General features: G+C 47.4%; 1 protein-coding gene across 3 annotated transcripts in view; it reads left to right on the top strand.

The window, feature by feature from the left end:
- Positions 1–17,709, top strand: part of RPTOR (regulatory associated protein of MTOR complex 1) — a 101,732-nt gene that overhangs the window by 17,453 nt on the left and 66,570 nt on the right. For all 3 annotated transcript variants that reach the window (XM_039715967.1, XM_039715965.1, XM_039715966.1), the window contains exons 4-6: positions 11,045–11,203; positions 12,826–12,972; positions 15,184–15,359. In XM_039715967.1, coding sequence (XP_039571901.1) covers positions 11,045–11,203; positions 12,826–12,972; positions 15,184–15,359 — 482 coding nt within the window. The remainder of the gene's footprint in view (positions 1–11,044; positions 11,204–12,825; positions 12,973–15,183; positions 15,360–17,709) is intronic.

The raw sequence follows: 17,709 nt of genomic DNA, 5'->3' as shown, positions 1-17,709 counted from the left end.
GCTCTGTAAGATTGACCCCAAAGCAGTGATTTGCCATCAGCACTCCCCTCTGCACCAACCACCAGCAAGGCCAAGGGACTGAAGCATCACATCCCAAAGAATCCTCCCCTTACACCCACTTGCCTACATAAAACAAAGTCTATTACTGTATTGATTTTTTAATTCAAGTGCTACAGTTTTGCCTCCCTTTTTCTTCTCTCAATTTCCTCCTTTTTCGCTAAGAGAGTCGTTGGGGCTGTGTTAATTCTCTTCTGGAAGGAGCTGATTTCATTAGAGCTGAATGGATTATACCTGAATGGGCATCCCTGGGGTGAGGGAGATCTGTGAGCCATGAAGAGGGATGAAAATCCTGCAGGGGGAAAGGACTGGGGAAATCTAGAAGACAAGATTAAATAAACTTTTAGGAAGCCTTTGGGAAGGCTGGTTGAAAGCAAGTCCTGGTGTTTGGGAATGCCTGCAGCTGGAACGTGGCAGTTCTGCTGCTGTTCCTTGGGCAGGTGGTGAAGAAAGGGGTTTCCCATTTCTCTCTGATCCAGTCTCACCCGTTGTGTGCTGCCTCCTGTCTGCACCAGTGAGTGATGGTCTCTGAGGGCACATCTCCCACAATATGGATAAATTATCTCTTTTGTGGCAGGCCTTCAAGGAAACAGTGATTTTCTGATCAAACAGGCTGCTTCTCCCTCTCTTCTAGTCTGCTTCCCAACAGTTTTCTCTTAATTTCAAAGGAAGTACAGCCAAGATACTTGAAGTGGATCATTGAAAGCCTCTACCTTTTAGTGCATGTTGTCTGTTGTTGATGCTGTTGTTCCCCTCATTAGAGATCTCTGGGCTTTGATTCGGTGTCTGAGGTTTCATTCCTTCATTGCTTTTTTCTGCCTAATTAATTGGGAAGTTGCTGCTGCACATCAAAGGGGGAGCATTTCCTAAAGAGTAACTACTTAAGCATGAAAACTAATTGAACACATGACCTAATTATTGGTCTCTCAGTGAGTCATACTTTTCCTTTATTTCTGTAGGGTTTTTCTTTTAAAACAACAGCAAATACTAATTGCTCCTGCAGAAGAAATACTGTAGAATTCCAAAGGGGAACATGGAAAAGCTGGTACTTGGTCTCCAGAAGGAGATATCTGCAGGTGTAGGAACATGTAAGAAAAAATGAATAGGAAGGAAAAAACCAAAAAGACAGTGTGACCTTGTTTAACAAAACCAGGTTTTCCTTAGAGGTCTGTGTTTGTTGGTTTTCATTTCCCAACAGCCTCTTGAATTTGGCAGCTATTTCAGGCTCTGCAAAATTCTGCTGTATCAATCCTTTGCTGTCTTGTTAAAGATCAACTGTCTTCAGCATAAACCAGCAGGGTTTTTTCAAGGGGAAAAAAAAGTCTGCCACAGAAGTGGAGTCAACAAGTCTAATTGTGAAACCCAATTATTGCTCTTGTCCTTCTGTCTGAAAACCTGTCGTGGTCAGGGTGTCACTGTCAGCCAGGGGCTGCCTCACTGAATACCCCTCTGGAAGCACTGGGCCAGGAAAGCACAGATTTCAAGTGATGAACCCACTCTTGAATGCCTTGGGTATATGGAGAAAATGAGCAGAAATGAGTCAGTGGTTGTAGTTTTCTCCTTGGTGGCTCTCCAGGTGCTCTGATCCCAACCCTGCCTCAGCATGGCCTGGCTGGGGAGAGCTGGAGCCCACCTGGCAGGGTGGGGAGACCCTCACCTGGGAGTAGCTGTACCTGGCAGGGCTCCTGGAGCAGGGATAACTGAGGATTTGGGAATTGTGCAAGGGGGGAGCTCCCTGCTGCAGCTCTGGGTACAGCTCATGTTTGAATGCTTTTGATAGTGAGAAAAAAACCCCAAACTGATAAATCTTTAACACACCACTGAAAGTGGAAACTGTGAAATTGCAGTGGTGTACTTAATACCGATTTTTCAGAGATTCTCCTGGAAAAATGAGTCACAAATATGAAAAAAAAATAGTTGCAGACATGGAGTGCTGTGGGGAAGTGTGTTCAGAAGCTGCAGAGACCAGGCAGTGGCATTAAGCTGTTCTGGGAGCTGAGCTGGCCATGCACTGCAGGCAGCAGGGGCTGCCATTCTGGAGCTAAGCCAGCAAACTTGCAAAGTCACTTTCGTGGGAAAATCCTGAAATCCTGTGGGTCTTGCACCTGCTGCAAGGCTGGAGTTCTGTGGGCAGGATGTGCTGGAAGGAAGGAGATCACCCAGCAGCTGAACTCCTGCTAACTCTGCTCAAAGCCCTTGCCTTCCTGTCCACACTTCTGGCAGTAACTTCATTTCCCATGTTTTATCCTTCATGTCTGTTTTGGTTTGTGCTCTGCCACCAAAATGGGGCCAGAATTGGCAGGGAGGAAGGTTTGTGCTTTTGAGGGTGCTTTCCTGTGACCATTGATGTCAGCTTGTCAGAGATGGGAAGAAAGAGCTGACAGGAAAAGGCTCTCGGAGAGAAAAGCAGCTCTGCCTGGCAAAGCTGATTAACATGTTTCTGTAATTACCACCCAGCTCTGGGTGACCTATTTAAAAACACCTTGTCTTTGTGTTGGGTGGGGAGTGCAGAATCCCTGGGATGGGGGACAGGGAGGAGCCTCCTGCAGATCCCTTGGCAGCACCCTGGTGCTCTGTGCCCAGCAAATGCACCTGGATCCCCTGGGCAGGGATGCAGGGCTGGAGACTGGCACAGGCAAAGGAGCTTCTTGCTAACAGACACCTCCAGTTCTGTGCAAAACTCAGAGATTAAAGAGGAAACTATTCACATTTTTATTTATATTCCTGCTCCTCTCTAAGGCAGAATGAGGAAAATCTGAGGTGCTTTGGTTTGAACTCCTTTCCTGTGGAGATTAGCAAAGCATAAGCCTTGGAATGATTGGCTTTCCTTCTCCTGACTCATTAAGGTGTTTTTAATCAGAAAATTGCTTCATTAAGCAATTACTTTGCAATCAGAGGAGAACTGAAATCACCAAACAATTATTTAGTATTGAGAAGATGAAGTTCTTGCCCTGCAGGGCCCCAGCCTTGCAGCTCCTCCGTGGAGCATGATGCACTCTGGCCAGGGTATAAAGACAGCCAGTCTGAGAATTTACCAGTTTGTATTCCTGCAGCCTAAACTGGGCTCCCAGTAAGATCCAGGTTTCTGTTTAACAAACAAGAAGGTGCAGAGCCTTTAAAGAGCTCATAAAACTGAGGTTCTGGAGAAGGAATGGGGCTGACACTGATGCTTAGGATTTACATTGTTTGACTAAGCAGGTTTGAAAGATGTGACCTGGGGTGTACATAAAATCCTGTTAGGGCACCCTGTGATGTGACCCATCGAGCTGTCACCAGGCTGAGGGTGCAGACCTGGCATATGAGAAGCAGATTTGAGTTCTTTTACCATTCCCTTTGTGTAAAAGCAAGCAATTATTTGCACAGCCCTCTCAGAATGGTTATTTGACAGAGAGGGAAGGATTTGTACCAAACACAGGAGGCTGGTGGGTGGAATTTCTGTGAACTTTGGCACAAACCTGCAGTGTGAAGCAGCTTGTAACTGCTGAGGAACACACCTGTCTTGTGGATGTATTGTAGCAGCAACTCAAGGTTGGTTGTCCTGATTTTTGTCTTCCCTGTCAACATCAGTTCTCATGAACAAACTGCTCCGAGGCATTTTTTTTGGAAGTGTTATTGGATCCCGAGCCTGCACAGTGAGGATTAGGTACTTTGGAATTCATTTCACATTGGACTTGAAAGCAAGGTCAGAGACTGCAGAGGGAAGGTAAAGTCCCCACTGCTGGCTCCAGGCACAGGAGGGGATGTGCCACACTCAGAGCTGGCTCCTGCCACCATCCTGTCCTGGCATCAGCAGGTCCAGCAGCCTCGGGCTGCTCCAGAGGGAATCAGCACAGGGGAGATGAGAGGGGTTTGAAATGCACCTAGATATCTGCAGAGGACTTGCCTCAGACTGCCAGGAGTCTCCCTTTGGCTTAGTTTAGTATTTAAATTAAAGCATCTCAAAGTTATAGTTTGTCTTCACTGTAATGAATATTTTTCAAGTTAGCAATGACTAATAATTTTATCAGTAATGTTTTCTCCTGGCCTGTGTTAACCAGGTTAAGCTGCTGCCTGTAACGTCAATTTGGGATTTCCAGCACACTCCCTTGTACTTAAATATGCAGTTTTTATTATCTTGGCCTAATCCTCATGAATTTGCATCAGGGTAATTTTATGTGCCCACAGCCTAAGATTAAAACACCTTAAAGGAGGTGGTGGTTTTTTTTAATATAAAATTAAGAAGTTGGGAGTCTGTGGCTATGATTCAGAATAATTTGTATTTGCATGATGTGTCCAAGCAGAGTTATTGTGGCCATATCAGCATGGGCTTGAGGTGATTGGGTTTGTGATTGATGGGCAGTGGGGATGAGCTGCAGTCACTTCTTACAGGGCTGAGTTATCTCTGAGCTTATCACACAACGGGATCAGGGTGTCTCTGCTCCCTGGAGTCTGCAGGTTAGGCTGGGATCTTGCCCTGGGATCCTGCTGGTATCCTAGGCTGGAATCCTGCCCCTGGGATCCTGCCCCGTCACTGCTGGATCCTGCCCTGGGATCCTGCCCTGGCACCCTGCCTGGCACTGCTGGATCCTGGGCTGGGATCCTGCCTGGCACTGCTGGGTCCTGCCCCAGGATGTTTATTGTGGAACTGTGCAAACCCAAAAGTGTTCACGTGCAGCTCTAAATTGTGTGTCCTTTGATGTGTCTCCAAAGGCAGTGTAAGTGCAGGATCCCACACCTGCCTTTGATGCAAGAGGAGAGCTGTGCTTTAGTCAGTATGGAAGTGAAATCACGGTGACTTGCAGGGCTGGGTTATTAATCACTGTTTTGGATGAACCAAAGAACAAAGTATTTTTGTTTGTGAGGGAAGCTGTAGTTTTTCACTAGAGCAGCTTCCCCCTCAGCAGGCCTGGAAGCAGGCCAGCCTGGCAGCACATGGAGACAAACCCTGGGAGAAGCCTGTAGTAATGGAGTTAGGGAGAGGAAATTGGTGAGTACAGAAGAGTGGCAGTGAAAATCCTCTTGCAGAGCTCTGCTGAGCCCTGCCCGTGGCCTGAGCCCTGCAGTGCCTCTGGCTCAGCCCTGCCTGCAGCAGGCAGTGCTCCTGCCCCTGCCTGCTAGGGATGTTTGTGGCTGTGCTGGATGAGTCAGCCTACAAAACAGATCCTCTTGGAGCTTCCCAGAGCCTTCCCTCCGTGGACAAAATTAGGGATTCTCCCCCACCTGCCTGTTTTATCAGCAAGCCTTTATATATGGACTTTCCTCCAAATCTGTGTTGAGATCTTGTTAAATATCCTCTGGGATGCCAAATGGCTTTATATCAAAAAGATACTTCCTCTCATCTCAGTGCTCTTTGATTTCTTTAGGAAACTCTACAAGATAAGAGTTTGATTTGAAAAGTCTGGCTTCTCATTAGAGATGCTGAATGGGCTCTTCCCCAAAGTGTTTGTTCATGGTTCTGTTTGTTTATTATTATTCCACCAACGTGCCCAGCACAGAGCTCAGCCTGGATTTCCTTTGGATTCCTTTGGAAAGTGATGTAATTTTTCCAGCTTTCCCCTTTCCTGGTGCCCAGGTGCTTTCAGAGGGGTTTTACCATCTACAGGTGATGCTCAGTCATTCAATACTTGAGATAACTCAGTTTGTACTTTTTGGTTCCTGCAGATGGGATGGGGCTGTGGGAACTGGGGGGGTGGGGGGTCTCACTGTGTCACCCACCTTGGTTGGGGGTGGCTGCACCAGCTCTGGGCTTCTCAGCTTGCTCAAATTGTCTGATCCCATCTTGGATTTTCCTTTTTTTCTTTTTCTTTTTGGCCATGTTCCTGTTCACTCCTTAGATGCTCCAATGTGTTCAGGAGATTGAAAAAGTAAAATATAATGGTGCTGCTTTGCTATGTGCACCACATGTTCATCCTGGCTGTGAATTTTTGACATATATGTGCCTGTTTTATGTGTCTGAGCCCCACTTTGTTCCAGACACTCTCAGGAACACATTGCATCGAACTGGCAGCTGCCTTATATAAAGGGGAATATGAATTAATTCAATTTTATGCTCTTCACTTAAGTGAAAACTTAATCCAAGATTTTTAGTGTTCATCTTTAACAGGTCTTCAAGCATCTCTGTCTGGGGTGGTTTTATCTTTTGCCTCAGTGTGGCTGAACTTCCCATGGGAGAGCAGGGATGCTGATCCAGGGTGGACCCCTGAGCAGCAGGGATGGGTTTGTAACACAGCCAGGAGAGCTGGTGTGGAACCTGCCCACCCTTGCCCTGGAAGCTGCTGGTGTCATTCCTCTTGGGTTTTAGTCACTTCTTTGTGAGGCTTCTTATAGTAGAGTTTTTTCCAATTTGGGCATTGTTCCAAAACCCCTCTCTTGGAATAATTAGCTTGCTTTGATTCCTTTTAATTAAATCATGTGGAGTAGGCTGGCTGTGTGTGTGGCACAGTCACAGGTTTCATGTCTTCTCTGCTTTTGGAAACTGGGATGCAGATCTGCTCCAAGAGGCAGCTGCACCCTGGGCTGCTCCCTGGGATTTGGATTAGGAAGAGGCATTGCTGAGGAAGAGGGAAAGCTGCACCTCAGGGTTTGGGATCCACCATGGGCAGGCTTTGCTGATGTGGAGCTGATGGGTTCTGCACTGGGATAACTGGGCTGGGACTGGTTCCTCCAGGAAATCCCCCCCAGCCCTGCTCTGAGGTTCCACAGGGCAGGAAACCTTCCAGTCCCCAGGGCTGTCCATGTCCTGCAGGTGTGGAATCATGGACTTGGCTTGGAGGGGACCTTGCAGACCACCCAGAGCAGCAGCTCAAGAGGGAGCATTGGAACCTCACACACTGCAGCTGAATTGCCTCTGTTTTATTTCTTTTACTCACCACATGCAGTGCCTTGTGTGTGCCACTTGCATTTGGGATTCTTTGTCACCCAGAAGCTGTTTAAAAAAAACCCAATCTCCAGCCAAATAAAGCTTTTATATCTCATTATGGATTCTGGGTAGGAGCATCCTTCTTCTGCAAGGAGGTGTAAAAGGCAGTTTCAGTATAAAATACTGAATGTTGGAGTAGTTTCTTCTGTGGATAAATTTGGAACACATTCAGTAAGGTATCTTAGGGATAAAAGGGGAGTGACTTCAGGATTTGTTCTGCTGAATGAGGAGAGGATGGATGATGTTATAGCTTGTGAAGAGCAGAGGCTCTGGATGCCAGCAGAGACATTTGTCATACATTTTTCATACACTTTGTATCTGCTGGGCCAGGGTTGGGGTTTTGGCGTGGGATCACACACAAGCTGTGGTCTGAGCCTTGTGGAGTCCTTCTGCAACAAAGACTGAGCTCTGGGGCTGCAGGAGAGTGAAAGAGGAAGGCTTGAATTTTATAGCTGTGATGAGAAAATAGGTCTAACCTCATGTTTTCTTAAGGGGAAAAAAATCCATCTCCCTGCTGGCAGAGCCGTGGGGCTCCAGCAGTGCCTGCTGGGCTGGGCAGTGCCAGATGGGAACCTGGCCTGGCTTCCAGAACTTTCCATTGCCACTGAGAGTTAAGCAACATCAGCAACTTCAGTCCCCTGTTCTGTCACCTCTGGCACTCTGCATTCCTTCCTCTTCACGGGACCTGGTCCTGAGCTGAGTTTCCTGGACTCAGCAGCTGGCAGGGTGAGCAGAGCTGAGTCTGGGAGGTGATGAGGAGCCAGTTCTGGTGGCTCAGGTGACAGCCAAGCCCTTTGGCACAGCCATGGAGCTGCTGCAGCCCTGGCTCCTCAGGAAAGGGGTCTCTGCCTGGGGTTTCTCCTCAGTGTCTTGGCCCCATTAAAAATGAAAGGAAAACCTGTCATTAGGTGAAGTTTCCAAAGCAGAGCCACTAATTTGAGCTCAAAATCCAGAGGACTGTGGGAATTTCTGCAGCCAGTGCATCCTGACGTTCCAGAGGGCAGGAGCTGATGAATCCACTGAAGGGGATTTTCCCCTCTGGACAGACTCGTGATGGAGAGGTCACTGCTGGTCCCTGCTCGGCAGTAACACCTGGCTGGTTTCTTTTCCCTTTGAAAGAAGTAAATCTCTTGTGAAACAAACAGACAGTAATGTGGGAGATCATTCTGTGGGATGTCACGGGATGATTGGCACCATGGCTTCAGAGTGGCACCATCTCACTTCCCATTTCAGCATTAAACATGGGAAATGTCCACAGGAAAACCACTTGGTGCTACCCCAGACTGGTTTCTTTTCCTGGTTTGGGTGCCAGAACTCCTTTCTATTGAAACTCCTCCCATTTCCTGCAAATCTGTCAGTGCAGTGTTTTATCAGTTCTGAAGTTCCAACACTGAAAGGTGAAATGTCTTAAAAACTGGCATCCTATCTGTCACAAGTTAACAGGGACAAGGCTGGATAAACCAGTGAGTGTTTCACAGAAATCTGGCGATACACAAGCAAAACTTTTAACTTTGCCTGTGTGAGCAGAATAATGAGAATCTCCTGATCAGGCCGCCAGGTTATTGCTTTGGACAGGAGCTTTCCAGTGAGGCAGGAGGTGATCAGGAGCTCACACTCCCACAGAAGAGCAGCTGCCATCCCCGTCAGGGCTGGGCCAGCTCTGCTGCTCCAGATGCTGTGTGCTGTCTGCAATGGCACAGGGAGCACAGGCTTCTTGCAAACAGCAGCAAATACCTGTCAGCAGCACCTGCTGGTGGCAGCAGGGCAGCCTGGTGTTCAGGGCAAGGCTGACAAAACCAGCAGAAAACAGCCCCAAGTCTGGGCAGTGGCTGTGGCACCTCCAGGAGCTGCTGAGGTGAAGCCCCACAGAGCTCTGGGGCTCCGTTACCTTTTGCCCTCATTAGTGCTGGAAAGCTGTGCTGGGAGCTGGAGGGGAAGGAATCAGCATCTTGACAGGGAAGGAAGAGGAATAACAATGGGAGAAAGAAAAAGACAAAAAAGGCACCACCTGGGCTGGTGTGTTACTCACAGACCTGGTTCTTGTCATAGCTAAAACTCCCACCTGAGTCCTGATCTGGCATCAGGGCTCACACTGTGCTTATTCACAGCTCCCTCCCCTCCTTTCCATTCCCTCGTCCTCGTGTTTCTTCAGGCCCAAATGATCTGTTTGCAGTTTGGAAATTGAGATCTACAGACTTTAGTTGTAGAGTCTGAATCCACCTCCATTAACTGCGAGCTGTGTTTAATATTGATGCTCCAGGGACGTGAGGAGGGATGGAATGAGCCTGTTCTCCTGAGGAAAAAAAAAAGCTGAAATTCCTCAGCACTCTGGTTTGGGTGGCTGGTGAAGCTGCCAGCAGCCAGGCAGGGATTTAAGGGGCACATTTTTGCAAATCAGTGTCTTTATCACTGCTCTGAGTGCAGAGAGGAGGAGGTGGGGGCTCCGTGGGATGATTAATGCAACCTCTTGGCTTTCCTGAGTGCTGAGGTTCCCAGAAAGGATGAGGGTGTCACATCACTGCTTCTTGCTTCATATTTTTCCTCCTTTTGCTTGCTTTTCCTGGGTGTTGCCATCGTTAAATACTGCCATTCATTGTTCCCTCTCCCCCGATGGCTGGAGACTCTGACTGTTAATTGAGCAGCACTATATCTGCTCGTCAGGCTTCTCTGATAAACAATTTAAGTCCTTCATCCTCTTTTCCTGTGACATTTTAAGATTTTATCATATTTGGCTGTCACAGAGAAAAACCTAAAAAGCCCCAAATTCTACAGCCTTGGTTTGGTTTATAAACAAGCTCCCAATGGCAGCTCTTGGAGCGATGTGTTTGTCCTGCTCTTAAATCTGGGTCTTTATTTCACTACATCAGATTGAAGGTTTTTATTGTGATTCTGGGGTTTGAGTCTCTGCAGCTCTGGAGAAGAGAGAAAGAGCCAGGCTTTTGTCTTTCAAAGGACAGTTGAAAGACTTTCTGTTATTATTTGGCCTTACTTCAAAAAATGCACTTTTGAGCGTGACAAACCAGCTCCTACCTGGGTGTCTTGAACTCAGCCAAGCTGAGAGGGGTTTGAAGCATTGGGGTTTTTGCCAGTTTGATTTTTCCTCCATCCCCTAATGTGCCCTGAGTCTGGTGCTCACAGGAATGGTAACGGGGTGTCCAGAGGCACAGCTGGGGGAATGCATCCGTTTTTCCCAAGGCAAAGGACAGTTTCCAAGGGCTCTCCATCACTTTTCCCCTTATTACCAACTGTATGAATGTCAAATTCCTGGGCCTTCTGTGTCCTTTTGTCTCGAGAATGGTGTCAACCTATACAATTTTCTCTCTTCAAGAGAGGGAATTTGTTCAGTTGGAGGTGTAGAGTCTGAATTGGAGGATTAAGTCAGGGGTTACTTGTGAGACTGGCTAATGTTGAAACAGATTTCACCTTCCTCAGGCTTTCTGAATATTAATAATTGAAAAGTGAGTGAGCTGGGGGGGAGCTGGGAGCTGTGCTAAGCCCCCTCCAACCTGTGCTGTTGGTGTGTGTGTCAGTCCCACACAGCAGCAGACACACTTTGTTTATCCAGCCCCACCGCCAATGTTCTGTGTTTCCTTTCCCAAAGCAGCCAGTTCCTACCCACACTGGCATTGATGCCTGGAGGGGGTACCTGGAACAGAGGCTGGACAGAGCTAAAGCAATAAAGCAGGGATTTCTTGAAAGGCCTCAAAGGATACACCTTGGGCAGTACAAGAGCCCAGCCAGGGCTACACCCAAGATGGATGATGGGTCACGAGTTTTCACACTTTGATTTTTGGTCCATTTCCACATTGGGGTTCATTGTCCAATTGCAGCTCCAAGTGATGCAGTCCCACCCTCCCAGTTTGCTCTCCTCCATTCCCTGTTTGCACTTTTTGGGCTGAAGCTGCAGTGGTGTCCTTGGTTCTGGGGCTGCAAAAGGATCGTTCTGTGTCACTGAGCTGTGAGGAGAACTGCTGACACTTTATTTGGAGTTCAGAGTTCTGTACCAATGCAGTGCAGAATCTGGGGAATACAACTTCAGGCACCAGTAGCAGGGGCTGTGAGCAGTGACTGTGTCCCCTGCTGTCCCAGGCCAGGTACAAGCAGAGCCTGGACCCCACGGTGGACGAGGTGAAGAAGCTGTGCACGTCGCTGCGCCGCAACGCCAAGGAGGAGCGCGTGCTGTTCCACTACAACGGGCACGGCGTGCCCCGGCCCACGGTCAACGGAGAGATCTGGGTCTTCAACAAGGTGGGTCTGGGCTGGCACAGGCTGGCAGCCTTCTGGGGAGCACAGCTGGCTGTGAGTCTGACTGCTGGAGGGACCCTAAAGCCCGTCCAGTGCCACCCCTGCCATGGCAGGGACACCTCCTGCTGTCCCAGGGTGTCCAAGCCCTGTCCAGCCTGGCCTTGGGCACTGCCAGGGATCCAGGGGCAGCCACAGCTGCTCTGGGCACCCTGTGCCAGGGCCTGCCCACCCTCACTTGTAGAAATAAGCAGACAGAACTCAGTTTCTTCATGAAGAAAAAGTCTATTTTATATTTACATTGTTTATAAATATAAGTTATTTGGGGGTGTTCGTTGAGATGGAACAAGAGATGGAACAAGAAATTGAGCAAGATCCTTCTTATTTACAGAAAGGAAACTGTGGGCACTTCACTCTGTTGAAGGCCGTTTCGTTGGTTTTAATTTTAATGGATAATTTGGAAAGTTGCACAGAAGCTAAAGCTGTAATAAATTCATAGGAAATTTTAGAAGGTACTGTGTTAAACTTCATTGGTAGCTGGAAGACAAGGAACAGGATCCTTCTTATTTACAGAAAGGGAACTGTGGGCACCTCACTCTGTTGAAGGCAGCTTTGTTGGTTTTAATTTTAATGGATAATTTGGAAAGTTGCACAGAAGCTAAAGCTGTAATAAAATTATGAAGCATCTCGTTAGGCTCAGGCGGGGTAGTGCTGATGGGCTGCAGGGGCTTAATTAGCCATCCTGATTTATTGATGGGGTTTTCAGTTTAAGATGTTTGATGTTAAATTAAAGACAGCTGGTTTGCATCCTTTATCAGTGTTGCAGAAATTTGGGATAAAATTGGCCTATTAAATGCTGTTTGGAGTTGTTAGCACATATCAGAGCTCTAAATAGCTAATACTGAAAACTCTTGGCAAAGTTTTGGGCTGATTTTTTAAAATTTTTTTTTAGAGTTGGATGTTTCAAATAATGCCACAATAAAATCAGCTTGTTGCTTGTGTTGATTTGGGTTCACATCCTCATTATTGATAGATACTGAGATTTGTATTCATTAATAAGTCCAATCTAGGTTTTATTTTGGGCTTTCAGAGTTGGGTTTTGGGGGTGTATTTTATTACCTCAGGTAGGAATGTGCCCTCTGTTGACAGAGTGACAAAACTATCCTTTGTCTCCTTAAAAAGGAAAAAAGCCCAGAAGTTTCTTTCCTTGGTTAGGTAAAAAGCCACCTCATAGGACCTGGGGGACTTCACCTCAAACTTAAGGATGGCCAATTGGACAGGAGCCAAAAAGTCCCACCTGAGCAATTTACTGGAAAAAGAAGAGAACAAAGGAAAAAATGGCTTTTGTGAGGTGTTTTACCAGGAGCAAGAACCTCTTGCACCTGGCTCAATTTTTCTTTGTAAAGAGTTGTGTTATTTTGCCTTTTATTAAAACTTTTCTGTTTCCAACACCACCACAGAAGCCATCCTGCTGATTTTGTGCCTTCTAAGGTAGCTGAGCTATCCTGGCTGTGATATACATCTCCAAAAGCTCATGAGACCTGGCTGGAGGAGACCCCTTTATCAGCCTCACCCAGCTGAGGCCCTGTTCCTTCCCTGGTGACTGCAGTGGTGCTTTCCTCCTGCAGAACTACACCCAGTACATCCCCCTGTCCATCTACGACCTGCAGACCTGGATGGGGAGCCCTTCCATCTTCGTCTACGACTGCTCCAATGCCGGCCTGATTGTCAAGTCCTTCAAGCAGTTTGCACTACAGAGAGAGCAGGAGCTGGAGGTGAGAGCTCAGGCTGCTGGCCTTTACTGAACACAAACGAAGTTTAAGCTTGCTTTGCTGTGTATACACTGAAAAATGTGTTTAAAACTGTCTTGGAAGGCAAATTAATTTGCAAATAACTTTGCCACTCTGATCTTTCTGGTTCAGTTTGCTATCCCATTAAACTTGGAATGATTTTTAATACAAGCACTAATTAAATGTTAATGTTAATAGAATCAATTTGGGCCCTAATGGTCTTTTCTGCTGAGATGAATGCTGAGGTGAACAAGACATCATTATTTTGGTTGCAAAACTCTGGTATCTGGGGCTGTATTTCGATGCAGTTGTGGTTTTGTGCTGTTGAAGTGAATGCGAAAATGTGAAAGACCAAAAACCTGATCCACACAGGGATTGTCCTGGTGGTTCCAGTTCTGCAGAGTGTGGAATGCATTCCCAATGAAAAGCTGTCTTTGGTTGTAAATGGAATTAGTAATAAATTTGTTGGAGCAAATCTGAAATGCAAAGTGGAAGGGAAGAAGTTGGAATGTTTTGTGCAGCCTCCCCCCTGCTGCCTGCAGCTCCCAGGAAAAGGACATTTGTAAAGATTCACTTCTCACACTTCTAGGACACTGGATTAGAAACCCCAAAACTTCAAGGAAGGAATATTAATTAGTCAGGCAACTGAGTGTCACAAATACAACCTCCAAACAGATGTTAGGTGTCCCTGCCTGTCAGTCCTTTCCTTTGGAATTCCAGATTTTGGAGATGCTTTAGGGGGGGCTCTTTGGCAGGTGGAAATTCCAATGTATTAAGAAGACAGTCTGATAGCCTGGGATATACAGATCATTTCATTATACTCTCTTCCATAAAACAATTCCATGTTTTGTAACAATGAGAAACGTCTCATAGTCTCTTGCTTGGGAAGAACACAAAACTGCCAGGCAGGGATCAATAGAATTGGTAGCAGAAGACAAAGAAGGTGGTCTACATGTCCTTCCCCAGGTTTCCCTGACAGCCTGGTACTTACTGGGATATTTTTGGGACCTTTCTCCTTTGTTGATACAATGCTTTCTTCAGCACTTTGGGGTTGGTTTCTCATTCTGTTCCCAAGCAGGTTGAACAGGTCTGACTTCACCTTGCCTTTCCCTGGTTTCTTCACCAAGTTCCTTTTCCCCTTGGCTGGTGCTGAGCTCCAGAAGGGCTTGGAGGCTGCTGTGGGGGGAGCAGCCCCAGGGGACCTCTCTGTGAGGCAGATCCACTGCCCAGGTGGAGTTTGTGCAGGAAAACCTCTGCAAGCCCAGCCAAGGGAGAAGGATGAGCACAAGTGACAAAGTCTTTATTTCAACAAACATTCCATTATTCCATCTTCTCTAGGGTTTGTCATCTCGTGGAATGTGAGGCTACATGGGACAGCTGCTTTAGTGTTGCTGCTCTTGCAGCAGAGGTTAACACTGCCAGTTAATTTGGTTATGAAAATACTTCCAGGGTTATGTGTCTGCTTTTCATTCTGTCCTTAGATTTCATTAACTCCTGGTGCCTGACTGAGGCTGTTGCTCATGGGGAATAGAAAGCAGAGCCCTGCTACCAGACACAGCAGAGTGCTCACGGCGCCATGAAAGCATGAAGGGGAATTCATTTGGAAAATTATAAATTATCCAATTGTTCAAATTCATGAAAAGTGAAGCAAAGCTGCAACTCGTGCTCCAGAGGGGCTGCCAGAGTGATCAGGATAATTGTTCCTCATTTCCCTGCAAGGAGATCAGAGGAGTTTGCTCTTCCTTTAATCTGCCAGAGGGATTCTCACCTCCTGATTCTATATCTTGCCCTAATGAAAAAAATGCAAAATGTTGGAAAGAAACTTTGGTGGCTGAAGTTCACTTTGTTTACCTAGTTCTGAAAGGTGCTGAGAAGATAATTTATATTTTCACTCCCTGAATTATTAGTCTCAGAGATCATATTCTTAGTCAAAATCTTAAATAGGAGAATCCCTGTGCTTTTGGAAAATGGGAATGTTGATCTATAGGGCATTTTTACTTTATAGACTGAGGTCTGGTCTACCAGGTATTTCTGGACTGACTCTGGACTTAGTTGAGTGCTGCTAATGAGATGTGAGTTAAAGCTGTGCTGGTGCTGCCACAGTCACCAAGAGCTCCAGGGAGCACTGGCAGCTCTCCCTGGGGTATTCCCAACCTTCCCTGACTCCCCCCTGGGGAATTGCCTTGTTCTCCGCAGGTGGCTGCCATAAACCCCAACCACCCCCTTGCCCAGATGCCTCTGCCCCCCTCCATGAAGAACTGCATCCAGCTGGCAGCCTGTGAGGCCAACGAGCTGCTGCCCATGATCCCAGACCTGCCTGCAGACCTGTTCACCTCCTGCCTCACCACCCCCATCAAGATCGCGCTGCGCTGGTGAGTGAGGCCCCCCTGCCCCAAGAGCTGCTCCTGACCCACAGCAACCCTGCAGCATTGAACAGCAGGGTTGGAACTGGGCTCTGGGGACAGAGGCTTATTAATGAGAGCTGGAAAGGTGAAAATACTGTTATCTGCTACTTATTGTGTTTTAGTTTCCAGCTCAATATCTAGGTTTGCTCAGATTAAGGGGGTTACTGATGTGGGAATTAAATATCAGCTTCCTCAGAGAGCAGGAATGGTACATAGTGCAATACAGCTCTCTGCAAACTGTCCTTTGCACAAATCACATTCCAAATATTGCAGTTGCTGTAAATAATGCAGGAGCTCTAAACAGTGCTGGAGTGAGAGGAAGGGAGTAATAAACCAGGGAAAGATGTTCTGGAATGACAGCCCAAGTTAATTAGGCAGAAAGTTAGAAAAGGCTGCTCCAGAGAGCAGGAGCTTTCCAAGAGCAGTGTTTTACCCAACACCAAGGACCTGAGTGTGGAGCCCCCGGGGCTCAGAGGCTCCATTCCCAGAGGCTCTTCCAGCTGCTCCTCTCAAGTTTGTGCCTGGTCCAGAATGGAAAAACTTCAGGACATTTTCTGGATGGGCTTTGAACAGGCAGAAGCCCACAGACACTGCAGGTGGTGGTGAGAAATTGTCACCACAGCTCCAAGAGTTACTCACTGCCCTTTGGGGATATTTGTAATAAATCACAATTCTTTAAACTCTTTCTGCTTCACATTAGCAGCAAACTAAGTGAGTTCCTGTGACCAGGCTCTGGTTTGGGTATGTGAAATTCTGTAGGAGAGGTTTTTTGGTGGGTTTTGTTCGTTAGATATGCTAAGAAAGGTTTTTTTGGGATACTGTGATCTGTTCAGGAATTTCCCGTTCCTCATCTCCATGGGAACGTGGCTGAGGGGCTGAGCAGGGCAGGTTCTCCACAGGCTGCACCTGCACGAGCATGGGAGGTTCTCTGAGCTGTGTCTCAGGGTGTTTGACAGGAAAGGTGTTTGTAAAACTGCTCATGGAAGGGTTTAAACACCTCAGCCTCGGCTGGCTGATGCTGGAAGGTGCCAAGGGAGCTCCTGAAAAGTGAAGAATTTCCTCCCATTTCCAGTCCAGTGATTGTGTGGTGTTTACTGCACTCTCAGGAATTTTGTTCTCTGATGAAGGTTATGCTCCTTGGTGTTCCCAGTTGATTGGCATTATTGCAGGTGTGGTTTTATCCATGCAATCCTGTAAATAATAAGAGCTGCTGTGGATCATTGGTTTTTACTGATGTTAAACGCAACAAATGCAAAACCAGACCCTCTGCTGTATTCTGAGAGTTTGATCCAAGCTGTGTTGATGTCCTAAAGCTGTTAACCAAAAATCAACACAGAGACCTTTGCCATTAAAACTTCCCTTTTCCTTCATCTCAGCCCTTTTCCTAAAGCTGACCCAGAACCCTGTGGAACTGCTTTTGAAATACAACATTTGTGCAGTTCCAGTCTGGCACTCTAATGAGGTTTCATATAGGGAATTTATGGGGAAATTAGAGTATGGATAAATGTTGATCCATCCCATGTTGTTCTCTGTAGCAAAGTCACTGAAGGACAAAATCCCTCATCAGCTGGGGCTGCAGCTGCTTCTGTCTGATGCCAGGGAAGTGAAACTGATGCTGGGAAGAGAAGCACAGGTCAGCCAAGCCCTGGGGATGTGGGGCATGGAACTCCTGGTGCCAGGCTGCAGCTCCAGGGCCCTGGAGTGTGTCCTGGCCGTGTGGATGCTGATTGTCCTTGTGTGTAGTGGCTGACGTGTTCCAGACAGATCTGTGGCTATATAAAGCTCCGGGTGAGGCAGGCTGGGAGCTAAGCTGCAGGGATTGTTAATCCTGACAGATCTGGCTGTCGGGAGGCAGGCAGGGGTGTTGAGGAGTGTTTGGAGCCCTGCTTTACGCAGATCCCGGTGCCTCAAGGGCTCAAAGCACAGGCAGCTCCCCCGGAGGCTGAGCTCAGGGCTGACTCATGTGCCTGCTGTGCCATCGCTCCTGGAAGGTGCAAACGGGCTGCAGCCACACACTCAGCTGGCTTCAGGGCCTTGGGGCTGTGAAATCCCATCCATACAGAGGGGTAGGGATCCTGGAAAGGGCTGCAAAACCCCCAAAGGAGCAGAATGCTGGGGAGCTGCTCAGCCTGGGGGGTTCAAAATGTGCACTTTGTCCTCCAGAAGGCACAGCCAGCATGGGAAGGGAATGGGAAAGGAGCAGAGCTGTGCCTGCTGCTGCTCTGTTTAAGGTGTTTTGTGGGGTTTTCCCTAATGTATTCATTTTGCGTTTCTGCTTGAGATTTTGGGGTCAGCTCAGCCAGTCCTCTGTCCCACA

The sequence above is a fragment of the Passer montanus genome, unplaced genomic scaffold, assembly GCF_014805655.1.
Source record: "Passer montanus isolate IOZ18808 unplaced genomic scaffold, ASM1480565v1 scaffold35, whole genome shotgun sequence".
In the NCBI taxonomy this organism is placed as follows: Eukaryota; Metazoa; Chordata; class Aves; order Passeriformes; family Passeridae; genus Passer; species Passer montanus.
Note: the sequence above shows the minus strand (reverse complement) of the source record. Positions and strands in the feature narration are given on the sequence as shown.